This window comes from Nelumbo nucifera, chromosome 2 (assembly GCF_055504915.1).
Source record: "Nelumbo nucifera cultivar China Antique chromosome 2, China Antique-T2T, whole genome shotgun sequence".
In the NCBI taxonomy this organism is placed as follows: Eukaryota; Viridiplantae; Streptophyta; class Magnoliopsida; order Proteales; family Nelumbonaceae; genus Nelumbo; species Nelumbo nucifera.
Genome location: NC_142650.1, coordinates 52,083,251 through 52,103,827, shown reverse-complemented (window position 1 = coordinate 52,103,827; position 20,577 = coordinate 52,083,251). Strand labels below are relative to the sequence as shown.

The 20,577-nt window shown below is 36.9% G+C and overlaps 2 protein-coding genes across 7 annotated transcripts; one reads left to right on the top strand and one right to left on the bottom strand.

The window, feature by feature from the left end:
• The first annotated feature begins 2,598 nt into the window (after positions 1–2,598).
• LOC104601163 (uncharacterized) lies at positions 2,599–9,781 on the top strand. Of its 5 annotated transcripts, XR_016082963.1 has the most exons (5): positions 2,599–2,822; positions 3,163–3,787; positions 8,680–8,978; positions 9,273–9,397; positions 9,475–9,781. XR_016082963.1 is itself a non-coding variant. In XM_010264404.3 (3 exons), exons 2-3 carry the CDS (start codon positions 3,330–3,332, stop codon positions 8,918–8,920), a joined length of 699 nt encoding a protein of 232 aa, XP_010262706.1. In that variant the 5' UTR covers positions 2,599–2,822; positions 3,163–3,329; the 3' UTR covers positions 8,921–9,192. The 5 variants fall into 5 exon arrangements, 2 of the variants coding, with proteins under 2 accessions (XP_010262706.1, XP_010262704.1); XR_016082961.1 differs by having other exon boundaries at positions 9,273–9,738; XR_016082962.1 differs by lacking the exon at positions 2,599–2,822 and having other exon boundaries at positions 2,853–3,787.
• Positions 9,782–13,755: 3,974 nt separating this feature from the next.
• RPC14 (RNApolymerase 14 kDa subunit) lies at positions 13,756–20,451 on the bottom strand. 2 transcript variants are annotated; one of them, XM_010264401.2, is made up of 4 exons: positions 20,271–20,451; positions 18,103–18,214; positions 16,967–17,043; positions 13,756–14,027 (listed from the first exon to the last, which is right to left on the bottom strand). In XM_010264401.2, exons 2-4 carry the CDS (start codon positions 18,201–18,203, stop codon positions 13,891–13,893), a joined length of 315 nt encoding a protein of 104 aa, XP_010262703.1. In that variant the 5' UTR covers positions 18,204–18,214; positions 20,271–20,451; the 3' UTR covers positions 13,756–13,890. The 2 variants fall into 2 exon arrangements, with proteins under 2 accessions (XP_010262703.1, XP_010262702.1); XM_010264400.3 differs by having other exon boundaries at positions 18,103–18,217; positions 20,271–20,447.
• Positions 20,452–20,577: the final 126 nt, after the last annotated feature.

The window sequence follows — 20,577 nt, the reverse complement described above, 5'->3', positions numbered from 1 at the left end:
CATGGTTCATAACTGTGAACACCCCGTAACTGTGCCGTGCCAACATTTTTGCGGGTCGTTGTGCTTTAGTGCGCCTTTTCGTATAGGACACAGGCGTGGGTGGGCCATGCTTGCGTAGCCTGGAATCCTTAAAAAGTCAGGCATAAAGACCGAGCTGTGGGAGGCATATATGAAAAAACAAAATAAATTATCAAAATACACAGGATGGGAGTGGTTTTGATTGGTCCGACTCTTGTATAGTTGGACATGTAAATTCAATTACAAAGTGTGGTTGTTATTTTCCCAAAAAAAAGAAAAGAAAATTGAAATTGAAAATGAGGATATTGATTTACCCAAATTCGCCTTCTCTGATCATCAAAGAATAGTAAGACTGGGAGAATTGATGCCTATACAAATTGTAATATAAAATAAAAATTTGTGGGGTGGGTTTTAATGAGATTTCCCCATAAAGAAAACTTGCATGCCTTCTCTGGTCCGATGCATGGCACTGAGAACGAACAAAACAAATTACTTTTCTCTTCACCCATGCGAGAATAAAATACACAAACAAGACGCAAAGAATAGGATCACTATAAAAATAATAAATAATAAATAATTATTAACTTGCAAAAAATAAAGGAATGGAAAGAAAACATTATTGATGCTGTTCATTTTGATCCTTAAGGCTCAGTTTGGGAAGAGTATAAATGCAAATATATACAGTAGAAATACATATAAAATACAATATTTTGCATTCTACATATTTATATTTATATTTCTTCCAAACTGAGTCTAAACAACTACGTTGCTTTTCTCTGTTATTTGAACTTATTTTTTAAGGAAACTTTGAGAATTTAATTTTCAGTTTTTTTTTTTTTATCACATATTATACATGACAGAGGATTAACGTACGGGGTGGAGAACTGGAGACAAGTAGATCTGTCAATGGGTCCATCTATTTAATAGAAGAACCAAAACCAACTGATCCAATTTTATTTTATCCTACATTTGCTACGACAGTGTTGTAACCCTGGAATGAAACAAGTAAATCAAAATTTTTGATTTATTGTCATAACTCTTAAATTAGACGAAATAACTTTTAAATGGGACCACTGCAATAGATCCAAGGCCATGGTTTTCTATTTTAACCATATACTAGGACAGTGTTAGCAGAAGTGAATTCATTTTATTGATAGTTATGGTTTTATGGTTTGTATTCCAATTAATAAATGAATCCAAACTCGTTCTTAATTAATAACATATAAAAATATTATTATAGTGTTAAAGACACTTACCAAGCTGTTATTATGATAGATAGATGTCAAGTATAATGAGGACTTGACTATCCTAATTAATAAATGGGTTTGGTTCAGGATCCATATCATAAAACCGATTAACATCTCCATCCTGTACGTTTCAAATTACACCCGACCCATTGACAGCTTCAAGGGGCAAGGGCAGGTCAGGATGCATGGGATTGGGACCTGGGAGGTCTACTGATCACCTTACCATGGAAATATGCAGTTATACCGGTTTGATATTGCGCCTCCATATTTGGAGGAGGGACGACGTTGAGTGATTCAACTTTCACTTTGTAAGGTTTTGTTTGGGAAGGATGCAAGTAGAATTAATTATGTTTACTGCAAAACCTTATATATGGTCATTAGTTCATTACTCATTACTTGTCTGTACTGTATAGCAGCGGTAAGTGGTAAATATGATAGTGCAGTTAGAGGTGTGTCTGTACTCTGTAGGTGCTATCTGATCTGATGTCTCTATTGGTTACATGTCTTTTTCCCATGAAGTATGGACCGTTTGATAACAGATGAAATTGCTGAATTGAGAACCCTTGCAGTTTTTGGTAATATGGCCCAAGCTAAAGTTGGGTTGATTTCTATATTCTCCATTTCTCATTATTTAATATCATTATTTTATTCATTAAAAAACAAAATAGCAAGTCATTCGGTTCAGCCAGTTCAGCCGCATCTTACCGCCCTTAAAATAATGGACAAAATGATAAAGGTCCATTCAATGTTAAATCAGCCCGTTCAGTGACCAAAAGTTAGTGAGGTTGGCAGCATTGAGAGAGTCAATGCATCTGCTTGTTTGCGAATTGCGATGATGATTTTGAAGAATAAATCGTCCATCCACCCCACGGATTCTGATCATCTACCAATTTTGAGTGCCAACAACGTCCCAACCCTCCATTCCAGCCCTACATCAGGAATATCTCGTATGAATGAAAATGGAAATGTTCGCAATGTACGTTTAGTAGTGGCTTGCTAGAACCGCGTTGGGAGCGTTTTTGTTTCTATTTTATATAATATTCTTTTATCGCAAACGTATACGTAATTTTCTTGATGTCGGCGATGAAACATGTGAGATCAGCAAATGAGTCATCCTGCGTATCATTCTATAATTCCCGCTGGTCGAGTTGTTAATGTTACTTTGAGAGTGTTAATGATTATTTATCAACTCTTCCGAAGCGAAGCAAATAGCAGCCAATATGATAGAATTGACACGTGTTTAAATGTTAAAATATTATTTCCATTGACCTTTTAGGGTTCTTCAATCCATTATTTCATTATTATAAATAGAGAACTTATTGTGTTCTTGTCTATGATGATACGGCTAAATCAGTCATTTGAGAAAATACATTTATCATTAAAAATGGGATAATCATTATATCATACCAAATTTTTGGTATATTTTTCATTTTCCTCGGTAGTTCTTCCGAGTTCTGACTGACACAAATAAGTTTTTTTTTTTTCTTTTAGCTTTATAAAAAGGTAAAATTAATTTTGTTTCGAACTTCTCGTCGCTCCATGGAAATATATATACAGGTAATCGGCGTTAGCTTTCTCTCTGAGACATTTCCCTCAAATTTTCTATGTAACCCCATTTTTTAAACGGAACCTTTTCTCATTTTATAATGTGTGCGTCCTGGCTTGAATCCGGATTTCTTTGTTAGAAATCAGAACAGAGCAAGCCATGAATTTCTGCAGAAAAGTCTGTAGTTTGCCTCCAATCCTTCTCTAGTTGTAGCCTGCTATTTATTTGTTGCAGAAACTGAAGTTCTTGCACACCTTTTTCTCTGTTTGTCAGTAGGCAACTAAGGTACTGAGAGGTGAGAAAGTGATCAACTGATCAAATACCTACTTGTTGTAATCTCTGCAATTTCAGATTTTGCTCGAATTTTTTAGGACTTTATCCTGCTCCTGAAGCGACAAGTGTTCGAGCACGAGACCTCCAAAATTTCAACCTTGGAGGGCTTTCATGTTCTCCCTTTGCGGCAGAGTCTCAAGCTGCTCATTGCACTTACATGAAGTTTCAGGTCCTGGGTTTTGGAAATGGCAACTGTAGAGAAGTCGCACTCCCATGTTGATTTGGAAAGGGGAGGTCGTCGTCGTTCTGTCGCTGCAAGCGACGCAGGGAGTGAGGGAAGCATACGCTTCTCCGATGCTGACGACAGATCGTGGCACTCCCAGTTCGGTTCTACTGCCGGTGGGTCGTGTGAAGAGCATAGGTGCTCCAGTGTGTCCGATCCCGAGACTGGGAGGACTTCAGGCCACCGCCGGAATTCTTCGGCGTCGGATTGTTCGGTGGAGGTAGATTTGGAAAGTGGGGTTCCGGAAATTAAGGTGCATTCGGCTAAAGTGGACAAGGATTGCAGGATTTGTCATCTGAGCCTGGAAAGCACTAATCAGGAATCTGGGATTCCTATTGAATTGGGCTGTTCTTGCAAGGACGATTTGGCTGCTGCTCACAAGCAATGCGCCGAGGCTTGGTTCAAGATAAGGGGAAACAAGTAAGTAAAAACTCAAGTATTACTGCATTCTGGTTACAAATTTTCAATTTTTGTGAGAAAAAAAAAACGGATACTGTGAATTTGACTTCAGCTTCTTATTGTACCTCATCTTTTCCATACTGTGAATTTGTCAATTTTCATCCCTCAAAAAAAATATTAATTTCCCCTGTATTGGTATATTCCTGTCAAGTTGAGGCAGGAAATATTTATCGTAGTAATTTCGTGGATTTTAGTTGGATTTTTTTCCCTTTTGATTTTAAAGCTTTTAGGCTCAAGTCTTAGAGGTTGAGCTCATTTTTTAGGGGACTGAGATTTAAGGATCTCACTTAAGATAAAATACATAGTTTTAGAAACTTAAATAGGACGCAATATGCTTCTTTGTCATGGATTTATTATATAGAAAAGGAGAAAGTTAAAGCAGATTATATCAGACAAAGGGCATCATAGAAATAAAGCAAAAGCTAAAGCACCAACAAATTCTGCTTGTGTATTTAACTGAAAGAATGATTCCTTTCTTCTTTGTTTTGGAGTTCCAATACAGCAGCGGAAGCTTCTCTTCCTCTCCTTTCTGGTTTCTCCTTTGCTTTACGCAAGTATTGATTTGCCATTAGTGATGTGATCAGCATCAAGACGAGGGATTTATTATTACTTGGAGATACTGTCAAAATGGTATTCTTACTTCTTCACTGACTGCAAATCTGAGATATTCCGTTTGTTTAATGTAGTGCCAAATGCATTTCCTACGGAACATTATTTCACAATGCATATCATTGTAAGAGTCCAAGTCACCTCTATCTTCCATCATCACTTTGTTCTGCTTTGACAAAATGATGAATCACATAATTTTTAGGTGAAAAGAACATTGCATTTGGCCCCAGAAAAGTTGGATCAATCGTATATTTAAAAGAAACCGAGTTTTTTAAACCAAGAAAATACTCAAAAATTTCTCACAGAACCATCATTTTGTATGCACAATAACAAACTGCATGAAATTTTCATGTAGAATCATCAATTCGTAATGCACTGCATTCTAAAGAGTCCAGGTTCATAATGCTTTGCATTGCAAAGAGTCCCGATGAGATCCTTTTTCCATCATCTGCATTTTCTGTTGCAAATTAGGAGGTATAAATTGCATTGTTTTTGTTTAAAAGGACAATTCTATGTGGTCATAGAAATGTGGAATGAATGATATGTTCATCCAAATATTGTTGATCCAATAAGTGCCTTTGAGTACTTTATAGGTTAGTGGAGTGGAACAGCATGCCAGCTGGACAGATGGAAGAATTTAGATACCTATGACATGGTTAATATGACTAATGGGTGCAGATGTGAATATCTCTCTTTTTATTTTTCATGGTTTGAAATGTTGTTTTCATGTTTTCTTTTGGTATAGCTTTTCATTTGTCTAATTGTATAGAAAACATAATCTAGTCAGTTTCATGTATTTTGATATCATTATCATGAAGACAAGAAACCAAAAAAATTTAATTAGTGCCCTTAGTTATTTTATAGGCATATTGCAATCCAGCTGTTTTTTTTTTCACTTTTTTTTTTCTCAGTAGTGTTTCTGGAATTATCCAATTAAAAGTTGGTTCCTATTTAATATCTCTATGGATTATGTTTTCTGTTAGCATAATCCTTCAACTGCAAATATTTCTTGGCAGTGTTCTATTAGGGGGTGGCAAAGGGCCAGGCACTGGATGAGTTCATGAGTTTGGGTCAGCCCCAGACTTTATCACCATCACATTTTTTTGGTGAACGATGCCTAAGTTGTTTTCCATCCCTTTCCCATTAACACCCTTTCTGCTTATGTCATTAACAACATAAGCCAACTTGATGATGCCATCTTGAAAAACTAATACTGTCGCACATGTCTGGTTGTGGAAAGTCTAGACTAATAGAGTGACTCCTGATTTTGTTTTTGATTACCTGAAGCAAAAAGTATTTTATCCATGGGAAGGGATTATGTTGTAAGATATGGTTCTGTACCCTGCTAACCTATTGGAGTTATAAGGGGAAATAAAGAGACAGAAAAGCACAGGCTTTGAAACAGGTATAGTATTTATTTCAGGGCTTCAATTCTGGAGTCTCTCCGAAACAAAATGTTTCTTTTCAAGAAAAAGAAATGAAAACAATTAATAACAGCAGAATTGTGGAAACAAACTCCTTGATAGCAGTAGAAAGGAACTCCTTTCAAATATCAAATACAGAATCATAGAGAGATCAGAGGATAATAGGAATCAGAAAAATACATCCAGATATTACATTAACCACAAATATAGCAACTAAGACCAATATGACCTACACTGCCCCTGCCTCACCAGCCTATCCAAGCTTACAGCATTTCCACCTTTTTTCAGTCTTCATATTCATTATGCAAGCTATTCTGAAGCAAACATTAACAATGCAAGTTGTTCAGTAGCAGATGTGTTTTCAAATTCTCCCACTGGGAAAGGAACAATCAAGCTTTCATAAAATAATTGTTCTTTGAGATTCATGGTGCTGAATAATTCTTCCGTTCATAGTCAATAAGATTTGAAGTTGATTTGAAATTATTACATCTATTATATCTTGTTTTTCCCTTTTCAAACGTATCAAGATTGTTCAAGCTAGGCCTGCAGGTCTGGAATTTACCAAGTTTCAGTTAGGTCTGGAATTGCATCTCAACCTGTTAACTCCAGGCCTAGCACTATCTGTGTCAGAGATGCATTTGGCTGTACATTCCCTTCGCCATTGATGTAGGGCTGTTTGCTCTAATCACAAATTGATTGGCGATAATAGGGTTTAGAAATGTTTTAGTTATTGAAGATGAGGATATGTTGGGGTTAGTTCCTAGGTCAAATTGCTAAGGATTGCAGATTCTTCACAGGATGATGAAAATAATAAAAATTCAAAAATTTAATGTAGTGATGGAATTTTTATATTGAACTTTGTAGAAGCTTTCAAGTTAAAGGATTGTAATGGGTTGTTTAATTTGAAGGCATTCTGAGTAAGTTTTCAAGAAAAGGATGAAAAGTTCTCTTTGTGAGAAAAATTGTCAGAATGCTATAAATTAGGGTTTTCGATGGAGTTTATGGGATGGAATTTCGTAGTATACCCGTGGAGGGAACCAAATATGAAAGCAATTGGAAGTAGTTTGACAGAAAGATGAAAATGACAGAAAAATTTGGATTTTGATATAGTTAAAGCAAAATGTGTCTTAATAAATTTCAGTTGAGTAAACTCTTTAGATGAAGAATTGATGGGCTATTGATAGTTTAATGGCTGATTGCAGAATTAGAAAGATGGAGAGAGAAAACCTAGAGTGCCTAGATCATTAGAGTTTATAGGAATGAGGAATCACTCACCATTAGCATGGTATGCGGAAAACTTACTCAAATGTCAGGTACAATTGTCTCTCTCACACACACATATAGAAACTATAGGGATGGCTAATCCTACAAGAACATGCAAAATGACCAAAATACCCCAACTATTGGGAAATACAAAAAATACTTGAAATTTATAAACTCTTTATTTGACCAATTGATTCCTGCCCTAGCCACACTCTTTTTTCTTGAAGGTTTTCTAATTCAGTTATATCCTTGTGGGAAATAACTCTATTTAGATTCTCCAATATTAAAGAATAAAACCTAACTGGTAAAGTGGTAAGGCAAAATAAAAGCTCAGAAAGTTGTGGAACTTTTCATTGCTCTAGACAGGTCCAAATGAGGAGCTATTTCATTAATTAGCTGTTGCAGGTAGAGTAACCACAACAATAACATGGTCACTCTAACCATCTAGCAGTCTCATCCTTTTGGATGATCAGTGTATATGAGTAGATCTCTTATTCCTTTTCCTCTTTTTATTTGTTTCTTTGACCGTTTGAAAGCATGCAATTTTTGGATAACTTGGATCAGCTGGCTGGTGTGGTATTATACTGTGGTGGCTATTCCTAGAGATTGACCTGTTGATTGGACGGTGTGGATAAATACAATAGCCTCTGGCTCAAGGGCAGGATGTTTCTATTTTTAGCAGCATTACAAACCACTGCTTCTTTTAGGTAAGCATGCTCAGAAAGCTAATACCAACAAGGTGTATATGTGAGTAAAATATTGGTATTGCTCTTCAAGAATGTTACTTGGCTTTTCTTCATTTACATGGTAGTGTCTTGTCAGATTAGAGAAATTTAACTACTAGCTTTAAGGAGGCCTTTGTCATGGCTGGATTGACGAACATGAGAAAAACAAAATAACGATTTTTTTTTTTTTAATTCTCTACAGGTTTTGGTATCATAGTGGTATATTGTATTAATTGAGGAAAGTGTTCATTGGTACTGAATCTTTAGGATTCAGTGGTGTGAAAAGGTCTACCTGTATGATCTTGGAGGCATGTGGTCTTGATGTCAAAAATGAACTGTCCATCATGAAAGTCTATCTTTGCATGTCCATGAAGATACAATATTGAACACATCATAAGATAGGTATTTCCAATAAGAATTTTAGTGTTGTAAAATCTGAGCATATGGGTATGTGTATATGCACATATTTAAATACCAGCCAATATAAACTCAAAGTACGTCGAGGGGTATCATAATATTAAAAGTTGTCAAGTTGAATTGGCTTTGTATCTTCTTCATTGTTCCAAGCTCATCTTGCTGGTGGTGGTTGTGGTGAACTTTTCTTTCTTTGGTTGAGGAAGACCATATTGTTGAGTAACATGGACGTACCACAGCTCCCCACTTGGATTTAGATCAAAGTTTTTGTATAAAAGGCCATATATATAGTCACCTTCTTTGCAGTAAGACCATGCATTTTTGAGCATTTAGCTCCACTTGGAATTAGTCCTTTGTATTCTCTTGCTTTATGCGTTTACTCTCTCTCTGTTTATTTATGCATTATTTCTCTTTACAGGACATGTGAAATTTGTGGTTCAATTGCACGCAATGTTGTTGGTGCAAACGAGACCGAGTTCATGGAGCAGTGGAATGAGACAAACAACCCTGCAGCAGCATCAGCAGCTGCAGCTGCTGCTTCTCCACCTTCTGAGACTCGAAGCTTCTGGCATGGCCACCGCTTCCTGAATTTTCTGCTGGCCTGCATGGTCTTTGCATTTGTCGTTTCTTGGCTTTTTCACTTCAACGTACCAGCGTGAAACACCATAAAGTAGATCCACTCTCCCTCTCCTTCAATGATGGATGAGAAGCAATCAGGCAAGTCTTAAAGCCTCAGTATCTGTAAGGGTAACTGCCCCTATACCCTTGTCCTTCAATCCTTGTCTAGAGTATATATGAATATTATCTATATTCCTTTCTTTTTTTACCAGTCTTATTCAGAGCATCCGCTGGCATATATTCGATGTTATATTCTTGTTGGTTTGCCTTTTTTAAGGGGACATATAATATTATATGTATCATTATTGCTTCCATTGTATGTCCTGGAGTGGTTTGTTCTTTTTTGTCTTTGTTCCTTTTCTGCTTTCCATATTCCAATGGTGGTCTGGGCAGACTGATTGCAGGGGGCGGCCCTCTCTCTCCTCAAGATAAGGTGATGCATCAAGGCAGCAAATCGACTTCTTGCACTAACCTTCAGATCAGAGCTCAGACTTTACAGTTATGGAGTAAGGCCAAGGGTATGCTTCATAATAACTAGTTCCACACATGCTATTATGATTTATGGTGAACGAGAGACTTCCCTTTATTTTTACAGTGGACATGACTTCTCAGAATCCTGGAACTAGGAATCCTCTTCTGGGTGTCTCCTCTTCAGGCCCATTTAGTTGCTTTTCTGTTGCACAGCAATTTTCTGTCAATACAGATTGCAGAAATGCAGATACACACGCACACATGGAAAAGGAAGATTGAAAAAAAAAAAAAAATCAACAAAATAAGATGGTCCTGCCTCCTGCGGAGCTTACCGCCTTATGTATCTATCCTACACAGAAATTTGTTATACCTTCTGTTTTCTTTATCATGAGCTTTCGAAAGGATATAATGCAACCAATGAAAATGCAGTAGCTTCATGTCTTGGGCCTCTTGGCCCAACTCAATGACGCCGAAGGGAAAAGGACAGACCAAACGGAAGCCAAAATGCCCATGCCATATATTGTCCCTTTATTGCACATGTATTTACAGAAAAGCCCTCGAATGTCGGTTACTTAGACAGACCTAGAGTCCCGTTGGTGCACCCTGATAGTTTTTTTCCCCGGCTAAGTTCAATGCTCCATCTTAGAGTTGAAATCCAAAATAAACTATATCCTTGAAGGTATTTTCCAACATGAGTTTTTTTTATTCTTTTCTTCTTTTTTCTTTTTTTCTTGTTTCACGAAAAAATAAAAAACTCACTATTGGATGTGTTTTTGTCTTTCCGTCATCATAGATTTTCATTTTCCTTTTCTCTTTCTCAAAACAAAATGTAGATTTTGGTATCATAGTCAAACCCTCAGTTTATTGGTTATAAGTTTTTCTGGTAGCATATCTTTTTGGCATCATAAGCGAACCCATTTTTTAATTAAAAAATCTTGTTTAAAAGGATGCAGAGTGCACATGTGGTCTGTTTAGTTTACGGGAATGGAGGGCTTGGAATAGGAACTAAAATGATCATTCTAACTGTCTGGTTGGGTGGAATGGAATTTCATTCCCATTCCTGTCGAAATGGCATTTCTCCATTTGAGAGAATTGTTATTCCTTTCCTCTCTAGAATGAGAGATCAAATCAACCCCCCACAATATCTCACAGTACATTTTCGCCGTGTATTGAGAACACTTCTCTATGATAATATCAGAAATGATGATATCATCATCAGGAGATGTTTTGAATACACAGCGGGGATGTGCTGTGGGACGTTGTGGGGGCTGGATTTGAACTCCTGGAATGAAATCCCATTACAGCTATTCTAATTCTGATTCTAATTCCTTTATGAACCAAGTAGGCTATGGGAATAGGCTATTCAGATTTTGATTTTAATTCCAATTCTGATTGTCAATCAAATGGACCTTCAATTCCATTCTGTATCTGAATACATGTTGCATTAAACACAATTTCAAACCACTAAGTCTGAACATGCTTTAAAAAATAAAAAATACAATAGTGCAATAATGTATTTTAGGTTTAAAGTCATGGTATATAACCAAGAAAATATTTTCTGGGTTTTTGCTTTTTCAAATTAGGTTACAGATCCGTGGGTTTCGGACTCTTCTTTTCCAGAAGTCAGTACTTGTAAGTTGTAACGGGGAAAAATTCAGACATGGGAGAACACCCCCCTTGGATTGTGATTATTCTCAGCTTATTCCAAGAACCCCTATAGCAAGAGTGAAGAGTATTCCTTTTTGACCCCTTGGTAAATGGGGAAGAAAAAGAACAGTAGTAAGGCTAAACGATTTTGAGAAAGATGATATTGGGAACACTGTACCTGTATGAACTACGAAGGATTTAAAGTTGTTAATAGGCAGAACCGCAAACGCAGAGCTGAGGGAATAGGGAGTAAGAGACGTTGCATTCCTGTGGGAATAAATAGTAGAAAATGTAATCGAAGAAGTTGCTTCTTGCTTGCAGTGGCCCGTCAAATCGAGATTCAGAAAGTTTCAGAGTGGTCTTTTACTTTTATTTGAAATTGAAAGTGCTTCTTTTGATCCATGCTAGCTTTCTTTTTCTTTCTCTTCATCAGTTGTTTTCCGGTAGAACACTAACACCGACCATATTATTTGTTTTGGTGAATAAAGTCGGCCTTTTGCCAAGGACCGAACAGAGTGTTGCATATAATCTGGCCTTAAAAATAAAAATTAGGGAAAATTCCCGATCAGTATCCTGTACTTTGGCTCGAGTGGCAATTTGATCCCCGAACTTTAAAATGCGATAATCCAATACCTGAATTTTCAAAATGTGACAATCTAGTACCTGTCCTTAACTAGTTCGTCAATCAGCCATTAAGTGACATTTGAAAAATCAAAAATACCCTTTAAGTGCCATCTAATTCTCTTTATTAATCATCCAAATATTGACAAAAAACTCAAGGGTCCCAAATCCTACCCTCTTCTATTCAAAAAAGTTGGTGACTGTTTAGAAGAATCTAGAATTTGGGACTGTTCATTTTATTGTCAATATTTGTATGGTTGATAAAGAGAATTAGATGGCATTCTTTGGGCATTTTTGACTTTTCAAATGTCACTTAACGGCTGATTAACGGACTGGTTAACGGCAGGTACTGGATTGTCACATTTTGAAAGTCCGGGTACTGAACTGTGGAAGTTTGGGGACTGATCAGAAATTTTCCCTAAAAATTATACCTCTTATAAAAAAGAAAGAAAAACTTAATAGGAGGAATAGAAATCTTTTGTCTCTAGTACCATTCTGTTGTGCATAATTTTGTTTTTCTCGTCAGGTTTAGGTGATGTTTGGCATCGACGATGAGTTCCTAAAAATCGACATCACGTGGGCCACATTAGAATTTGAAGAATCAGTGATTTTTTTCTTGTTTGATTAGTCGATTATGCCAATTTCTGGAAAATCAGCCAGAAATCGATTATTGAAATCAGCCCTTTTCAGTGATCACCTTTTCTGGTGATTTCTTGATTTTTAATGGATTCCGTTGTTTTGAGGAGGACATGGCATTGAATAATAACTCTAATACAAAAATAATCAGCCCTTGAAAATCAGTATCAAACAGACTCAAAATCGATTTCTTAAAAATCAATTTACATGGCATAAATAATAACAAACAACAATTTTTTATGATTTTTCAAAAACCACTAAGGTGATTTCTGGATAATTGAAAGGAAAAATCATTATCGATGCCAAACATCACCTTAGTATTGGATGTATTTTTTCATATGCACATAAATGGGGTTCGGGTTGACTGCCATATGGATAAATTGAAAGGATGCACATGGATGAGTTGAGGATCAACACATATGACATATCCCCAATTCAGAAGAGCGAGACTACGCTGATGCGGCGCATTGCCATTTAACCTATGAGCCGATGGTGAAAACCGCAAGTCTCAGATTAGATAAAGACATGTAGTGAACACCAAGGGACTCAGCCTAGCCAACCACTTCACTCTCTTGACTGACTTGAGTGTTGGAGACTTTGGAGTGTTCCTCTTCACAAAACCACCTTAGGAACTTTAACCTTCTATGTGTGCAAGTCGTTGAATCCAGCACTTGTTCAACACTTAATTCATTAGGACAGATTATCTGCTATTTTTCAACGTCCGTTTGAACGTCAGATACCCTGAATTTTAATAAATTGACTTCAATATATGTCAAAGTTTTCTTTTAAATTTTCAAAATATACTGAATCTTTCAAATTCATGCATATGGTGAGCAACTGCAACTCAGATAAACTCTAACCATATAGCATCCAACTGCACATTAGAAATATCACACAATCATGTATATTAATTAATAAAAGTAGCAGAAGGAAAAGGAGGAGGTCAATTCAGGATTGCAATAAATAGAAATCGCCCCCAGTGAAAAAGTTGTTCTGTATGTTGGGCCCACGATGAGGTAAGAGAACACTTTGAAGTTGAAGGAGCATAACACAACCAAACAAAATAAACCAAACGAGTTCATTTCCAACAAAATCTAAACCAATTCCAATATACCATTAGCAACCTGAAAATGAAATACATCCAGTTTAGAGGTGAACCTGCCGTACCATACAGTGGGACGTTGGGTAATAGCGTGATACTTCCATAATTCAACTTGCATAGCATGGACGACTGCAGAATCCATATCTTTTGACTCGATTACAGCTATTGCTAATTTTTATCACAACGTTTACAAAATCAATGAGTGATCAAAGTGAATTCAATAGCTAGGGTTACCATAATCAGATTGGATTAATTTCACTTGGAATGTATTCCTGAAGGGATTTACCTGTTGGTGGCACTGAGTTTTTGTTTACCCTTAAATTCTGAAGCCGACAAACGAAACATTCAAGGAAGAAGATTTATCCCAATCATTATAAATGGAAGAAGCATGCAGGAATGTATCACATAAAAAGAGAAACTTCATTATCAAAAAGAGGTAACATGTGAAATAGAGTTTCTATTTATGCTGTTTCCTGTGGCTTTAAATAGACTGATATCAAGGTGCAAAAGAAGGTGGCAACACTTTCTATTTTATTATTTGATTTTCATGTCTTCAACAGTTTTACTTGTTCTAAACTCAGCAACAGCGTTGTCAAAAGTGCTCCTCACATGCTGGCACATAATCATGAGATCCTGGAGTGCATCTTTCAATACTTCTTTTGCTGGATCACCTGCAAAACCCAAATAACAACAAATGTTGTCTCAGTTAATGTTCACTCTTTTCAATGGAAAAAACCTTAACTGGAACTCAGACACCAAAATTCAGAAAAGGCAAAAGAGAAATTGTCCCCTAATAAAATCTTTGGCTTATTTAAGAAAGAAGTTTGCTAAACGGGTGGAAAATAGCTTCTAATAGGAGCCCTTGTTAATGCTGGAAACAGATTGACAAGCAACCATGCTTCAGACATCCCAATTGCAACCAGATGGACACCTCAACTTTGCATGCTGATAAGATCAACCAGAGGCATATCAACTATGAAGTGGAATGGCAGAGTAACAGCTGTCTGCCTCTGCAAAGAAAATGCATAAATAGGCTTTATGTCTGTCATTTAGCATCAACTAATAACATTCCACTCTTAGGATACAACAGTAAGTACTTCATATCCATTCAGAGATACTCCAGGCGAAGAGGATAAAACCCCAAAAAAGGCTTGTTTAGCACTTACATTTCATGAGTGATTAAGCAATGTCATATGCCTACTCCTGAAATCATATTAGTCATTTTTGAGTGATAACATTTCTAATAATGAATCATCTAACAATCACTATTGGGTAAACAATTTTGTATCAGGTTTTAGCCAAGGTTCAAAGTATCGATATGATATGCCCCATATTGGGTGTATCGTGTTGTATCTTTTGGTCTCAATACACCTATTTACAAGTGTTTCGGGACCCCCCATTTATTTCAATAAAAAAACACTTAAAAAACATCTCTAAAAATCATATTTTGAAAAAAAAAACTAAAAAAAACATTGAGCGCTTTTTTAGTACCGATACGCCCCTACCAATACACAGGGGCATATCGATACTTTGAACCTTGGTTTTAGCAGGTAGTTTTGCCACATTTTCTGCTGCATGGCCTACAAAAATCTTCATGTGAAGGATCAGACTGGATCATGAACTTACAAGTGCAAGAAGTGGTTCTTTTCATCTCATCAGCAATATCCGGTTGGGAGCATTTTTTTTAAGTTCTTTAACAAACATCAAACTCTAGAAAATTGGATTCCTTCTCCTTCAAGAACCATGAAACTTTAACTTTGATGGATTGTTTACTGTTAAATCTAGAAATTAGAAGTTAGAGCAACTTGTAGAGGCCATGATGATGAGGTCATTTTGGTCTCCTGCAGGCAAATGGGAGAAAGGGAGATAGTCAAGTGTGTATAGATTGGGTGCATGATATTTCAGAGGGCCCTTAGAAAGGAATAGGTTGGGAGATCACATTTATAATGTGGAGCTACCAGACCCAGAGAAAGAATTGTACATGGACTACCCTCTGGTGGTGTTTGTTCAGTACTGACTATTGTACATCAATGATAGTTTGCTCTCAGATATTAGAACATCCTGCCCGATTGGCAGGGGTTTCTCTTTGCATCATAACATTAAAGGAGTCAAGTGAGGGCATTTGATAACTGCCTAATGGATTAGCTTGAATGACTTATTGCCTTCATCTTTTAGTCAAGAAGTCATTAAGTAGGTTGAGTGCTCCTTAATGGCTGAATGACCATCTGGCCTACCCCCGGAATAGCATTTCATTTTTTTTTTTAATTTATTTTTCTTTTAGAATGATGTGGTGGTGCCTAAGCAGCACCGCTAATGATAGAAGTTTTTCCACAACCAGATTATTATCTGCTTAAGATCCAAACCCCACTCTGATTGCTATATGTTCTATCTAACATAAATTCACTGGTAAAAAGTTAATCTTCAGGTGAGATGCTGAGGCCCCTTGTTGAAACACAACCCTTATTTATTTTGTATTTTGGTAGCCCTTGTGATTTCCTTTTGATAAAAGAGAAGGTAAAATTCATTCCAAACAGAAATATAGTACAATAAATTCAGCAGGGGCAAAACCCCTGTAGCACTATAACATTAATCTCTCACAATATTACATTCTGCAACAGCTCCCCCACCCCCACCCCCAAAAGACTGACCCTGAAATTCTTTGGACACTTACACCCATGACCCAACTCTTCTCATGGATAGCCTAACTGGCTCATCCACTGCCTTACACCGATTATAGAAAACCCCCTCCTGTTCCTCTGTGACCACAGGGTCTGAACAATCAGCTGGGGCCAGCTCCCAGATCTGCTTACCTTTCCTTCTAAAACTCTGAACCACCAAGCAAGCAGCACCTCCTTAAGGGTCCTAGACTCCTAGGCATCACCCAACTCAGACCAGCCACCTTAATGAGCCACCTCACAATGTATAAATAGGTGATCCACACATTCCTGCACCAAACCACATAGTCCACAAGAGCAGTCTTCATTCTGCAAGCCCCTTCTTGTCAAATTTTCCTTTGTGAGGCACCCACCTACCCACAACAGCCGTCCACACTAGGAAACCCACTTTTGATGGCATCCAGCATCCTGGGCTTCCAAATCACATGGCAAGGAAAATCAGATTGCCAAGGTAACAGATGTTCCTCACAAAAGGATCTGACAGAGAAGACACCACTTTTCTCCCATTTCCATTGCCATTCATCAACCTGCCCCGGGCTGACATTTTGAGACCTCAACAACTGCAGCAGCTCTAACACCTACTGCAACTCCCAGGGATGACAATTTTGGTTGCCCTTGTGATTTCTCTAACCCTTCCCTTAAGTTTATTAGACAGTGGATGGATTTTACAATTGAAATTTTTGCCTTGACAAAATAAAGTTTATTTAGATTCCAATTAAAAGGTCAACAATATTGACAACATGGCAGTTTCTGAGGATTTATCTCTCTGTATTTGTCATCATTCATCAGTTTCACTCAAAGATCAAATAGTTTGTGGTTTCTAATATTGAGAGTTGGCAAGGCCTATGAGATTTAAAGCAAGCAATCTCCCAGGATGGATGCAAAATGGCCCTGAGAAAAAAGATAAACTGCCTGAAACAAAATTTATGTAATACCAGTTGTCTGGACCCTTATGTTGACCCGAGCATCTGAAGGATGAGGAATGCTGTACCCGCAGAACGTCACCCTTGGACTATAAAAAGAAAACAAAGAAAGTAATCAGAAAAATAATAATTAATACTTAGATAGATAAAAGTGTTAAAGAGACATTAGTGTAGCCATCCCCATATAGTGGGGACAATGCTTAGTTGAATTGACTTGAATAAATGCATCAAAGACTAGAAACAACCATGCAGGTGCTTGTCAGATATCCAGGCTAAATGATGCACTATAACTAGGAGATAACTGTGAGCTCAATTTCAATGAGTTTTAATAAAAAGTACAACAGTCTTACCGAGCAAGGTTCAAAATGTTGTCACGTATTGGTATGTATCATATTGGTGGGTCACCGATACGCGAAATAAGGGGAGTTTTGGGGTGAGACCTGTTTCAGGGGGTAGCCAGGCATTTAACCGACCCACCTGAACATGTTTGGGGAAAAAAAAAACTAAAAGAAAAAGTGAGAGAATGTTGATACAAAGTCCAATAAGCCCAATTCGGTGTATCGGATTGTATCAATACATCAAACCTTGTTACCTAGGGTTTCAATCCCAGTAACCTGAAAATGTACAGCTCATTTTTCTATTTGTTTAGTATGATGAGAAGAATTACCTTCAGAATGCTGATGAAAAGAAATTATTGTCCTCAGAGTATGTCAATCAAAATACAACTCACATACTTCGGATAAGTACATGATCAGTTTAAATGATATATTTTTATCAGGTCATTGCCCTTGACAAATAAAACCATAAGACAACAGGGGTTGCTTAATGTATTTGAATGAGAAAGAACAAAAGGAGAGCATACAATATAGCTATCAACAGTCAAATGATTAGTTCAAGACATCTGTAGACATAGACCATTAAACATGTGATTAAAGCAGCAAATCACAAGTTCAAATCAAGAGAAAAAAGTAATTGAGATAGAATACAAACATGTGTACTAAAATACACAGATTGTATGGAATTTAAAAGGAAGCCTTTTTTTTTTGAAAAGGTAAGGTAAAAATTTAGATGGACTGATGGAAAGAATCAAAGACCAGTGAGTGTTGCTTAATACATAAGTAGCTTTACATGTATTTAAGAATACTAACTCTTGATTCAAGGTGAATCTGACAGAGTTTGCCAAAGTGTGATCCTCATCGGCCAAAGAGAATGTTGATGCTGTTAGATCCTTGCTGGACCCATGTTCCATTGCAAACAATTCTTCTGCAAAGAAAATAATAAAAATCAGGAAAAAATAGATGTTCTTAATAATGTTTTTACAAATTTGTTAATTTGTTATTTGCTAGACAGAATTCTTGGTATTTAGATCTATTTGTTTAACCAGTAAAGCTACTCTCACAGAAAAGAATCTGAACCCTAAATCAACCATCTCAGTTAGGTTTCTATTACAAGCTTATTAATAGGGTTTCTCTTTCTCCCCTTCATCTAAGATTATAAAGATTGGAAACCAAAATGATCAAAATTCTGTTACATATACCTAAGAGAGGAAAAAACTGTTCTCAATTTCCTCTCTTCCAGTCTTCCTTGGTATGGAATGAGAAACAAGAATGAAGCTTCCGGTTTTCCTGTTTCTCCCCTAATCATATGTTTCCACTTGTTACCTTATCAATTGTCATCTTTTTTCTTTCCTTTTTTATTTTATTCATCAGTAACCTATCAATTGCTCAGTTCCAGTTGAGTAATCATTACCTTCTGACCTTGTAGATGTCTAAGGTGGAGCTTGTCCTAATCATGGTTCAGAATCTCCTTGCACATGCAATGTGTCCCAACATTGATCCAAAGATAAATCACACACAACGGATTTAGCAGTGTCTTAAAACCAGTATACTTAGAAAATCAGTAAAAGGTTGACTCGAGTTAACTTGCAATCCATCTGAGTTAACTGAGATTCTGCCAAGTTAAACATTATATATCATGGTTTTAAAAAACGAACCGGTCAGGGGTCCGCTTACCGGTTTGAACGGCCCGACCGTTTGACCCGAACGGCCGGCCCATTCTGACAAAAAATTAAAAAATTGAAAAATGGTCAAAACCGTTCGAACGGTTAACCAGCCGGTTCAGCGGTTTGCTGACCAAAATCAACGGTTTTGGGGGAAAACGGAACCGGTCAGGTGACCGGTTCCCGGTTTTTCCGGTCCAGTCCGGTTTTGAAAACCATGTTATATTTTATGTATTATGTCTTACATTGCAATATTACATTATCAGAGCCAATGGTCTGTGACCTGGTGCAACCCCCACTTGTTTTTCCACACAACTTGTGTAAAACATGTGGAATTCAAATCCTCCCTCCCTCCTATGTGAAATCCTAATTTCTCTCTTCTCCCTCGTCCAAACGTAAAGCTGTCTAATGTTCTAAAACTGCTATCGGATTCTCCCAGTTTACTTGACTCTGAAACTGCTGTCTGAATTCTCCCATCATAGTTCCTACTCATTCCTTAAATCCCTAATCTCTTAAAATAAATACCACATGGACAATTGTGTTGGCCCCAATTACTCAGAATTTTCTCCTTAAATATTTCCCATTGAACTCTTAATACCAATGTTTAAAAATGCAGGGGTATGAGGCAAGGCAGGACTTCCAGATGTCTGAGACGTAAACCTCAAGACACATTTTTAAGGAAAAAAAAATAATACAAGGGAAGTATATAACATGCAAAAGAAGAATACATCTTTATGTTGGAAAAACATAAATGAATAAATGATCATATAAACAAAGGAATTTCGAACTCAAGTTCTTTGGAACTTGAATCAAACAATAACACTGCTTTTGTTTGTATGTGTGTGTGTGTAACATAAACAAAAGAGTGAACATGGCATGTCCGTCAGAATAAATCTAACAAACACTTTCTGGAAAGTTAATAAGAAGAGACTATTCAAATCTTACAAGTTCTTTTGAACCAAACCAATAAAAGCATCAAATTTGGTCGGTGGAACCAAACTTGATGGAAATACATTCATCGTCTTCAGGAACTATCTGGAAAGGTTACCAGAAGAGACTATTCAAAATTTTAGAAAGTTCTTTCGAAAAAAAGAAATTAGTAAAAAGTATGAAATTTTCGTCGGTGGGACTGAACTGGTTGGAAACACATTCATCTCCTTCAAGAACCAGTTTACCCATGACTCAACAAAAATCATAAAACAAATTTTGCAAATGAAGAGAAGAAAACATAAGAACTTTCCTGCAACATTCGAATGATTGGAATAAACTAAAAAAATGCAAAACTAAAAACAACAATCAGATATGAATAAAGCTTACAACGTTTGAAAGGTTTGAAGTTAAGACTTGTTCGGCTGTACTAACGGTCTCTTCCGAGTCACCGGTTGCCAAGCTCAGGAACGGTGGGAGAAGTCTAGCAGAAGTTAGATAACTGCGGGCTGCGGCGAGAGAGAGAGAGAGAGAGAGAGACACGAGGTTTTGGTCTGAGACCCCAATCTCTAATTTTTGACAAATTACATTTATACCCCTTATTCAAGCGTCTCACGAACACACGTATTCGAAACTTTGAAGTTACCGTCGGAGTACGCGCGTTTCTCTTAACCATTTCTTTTTAGAAGCGAGAAAT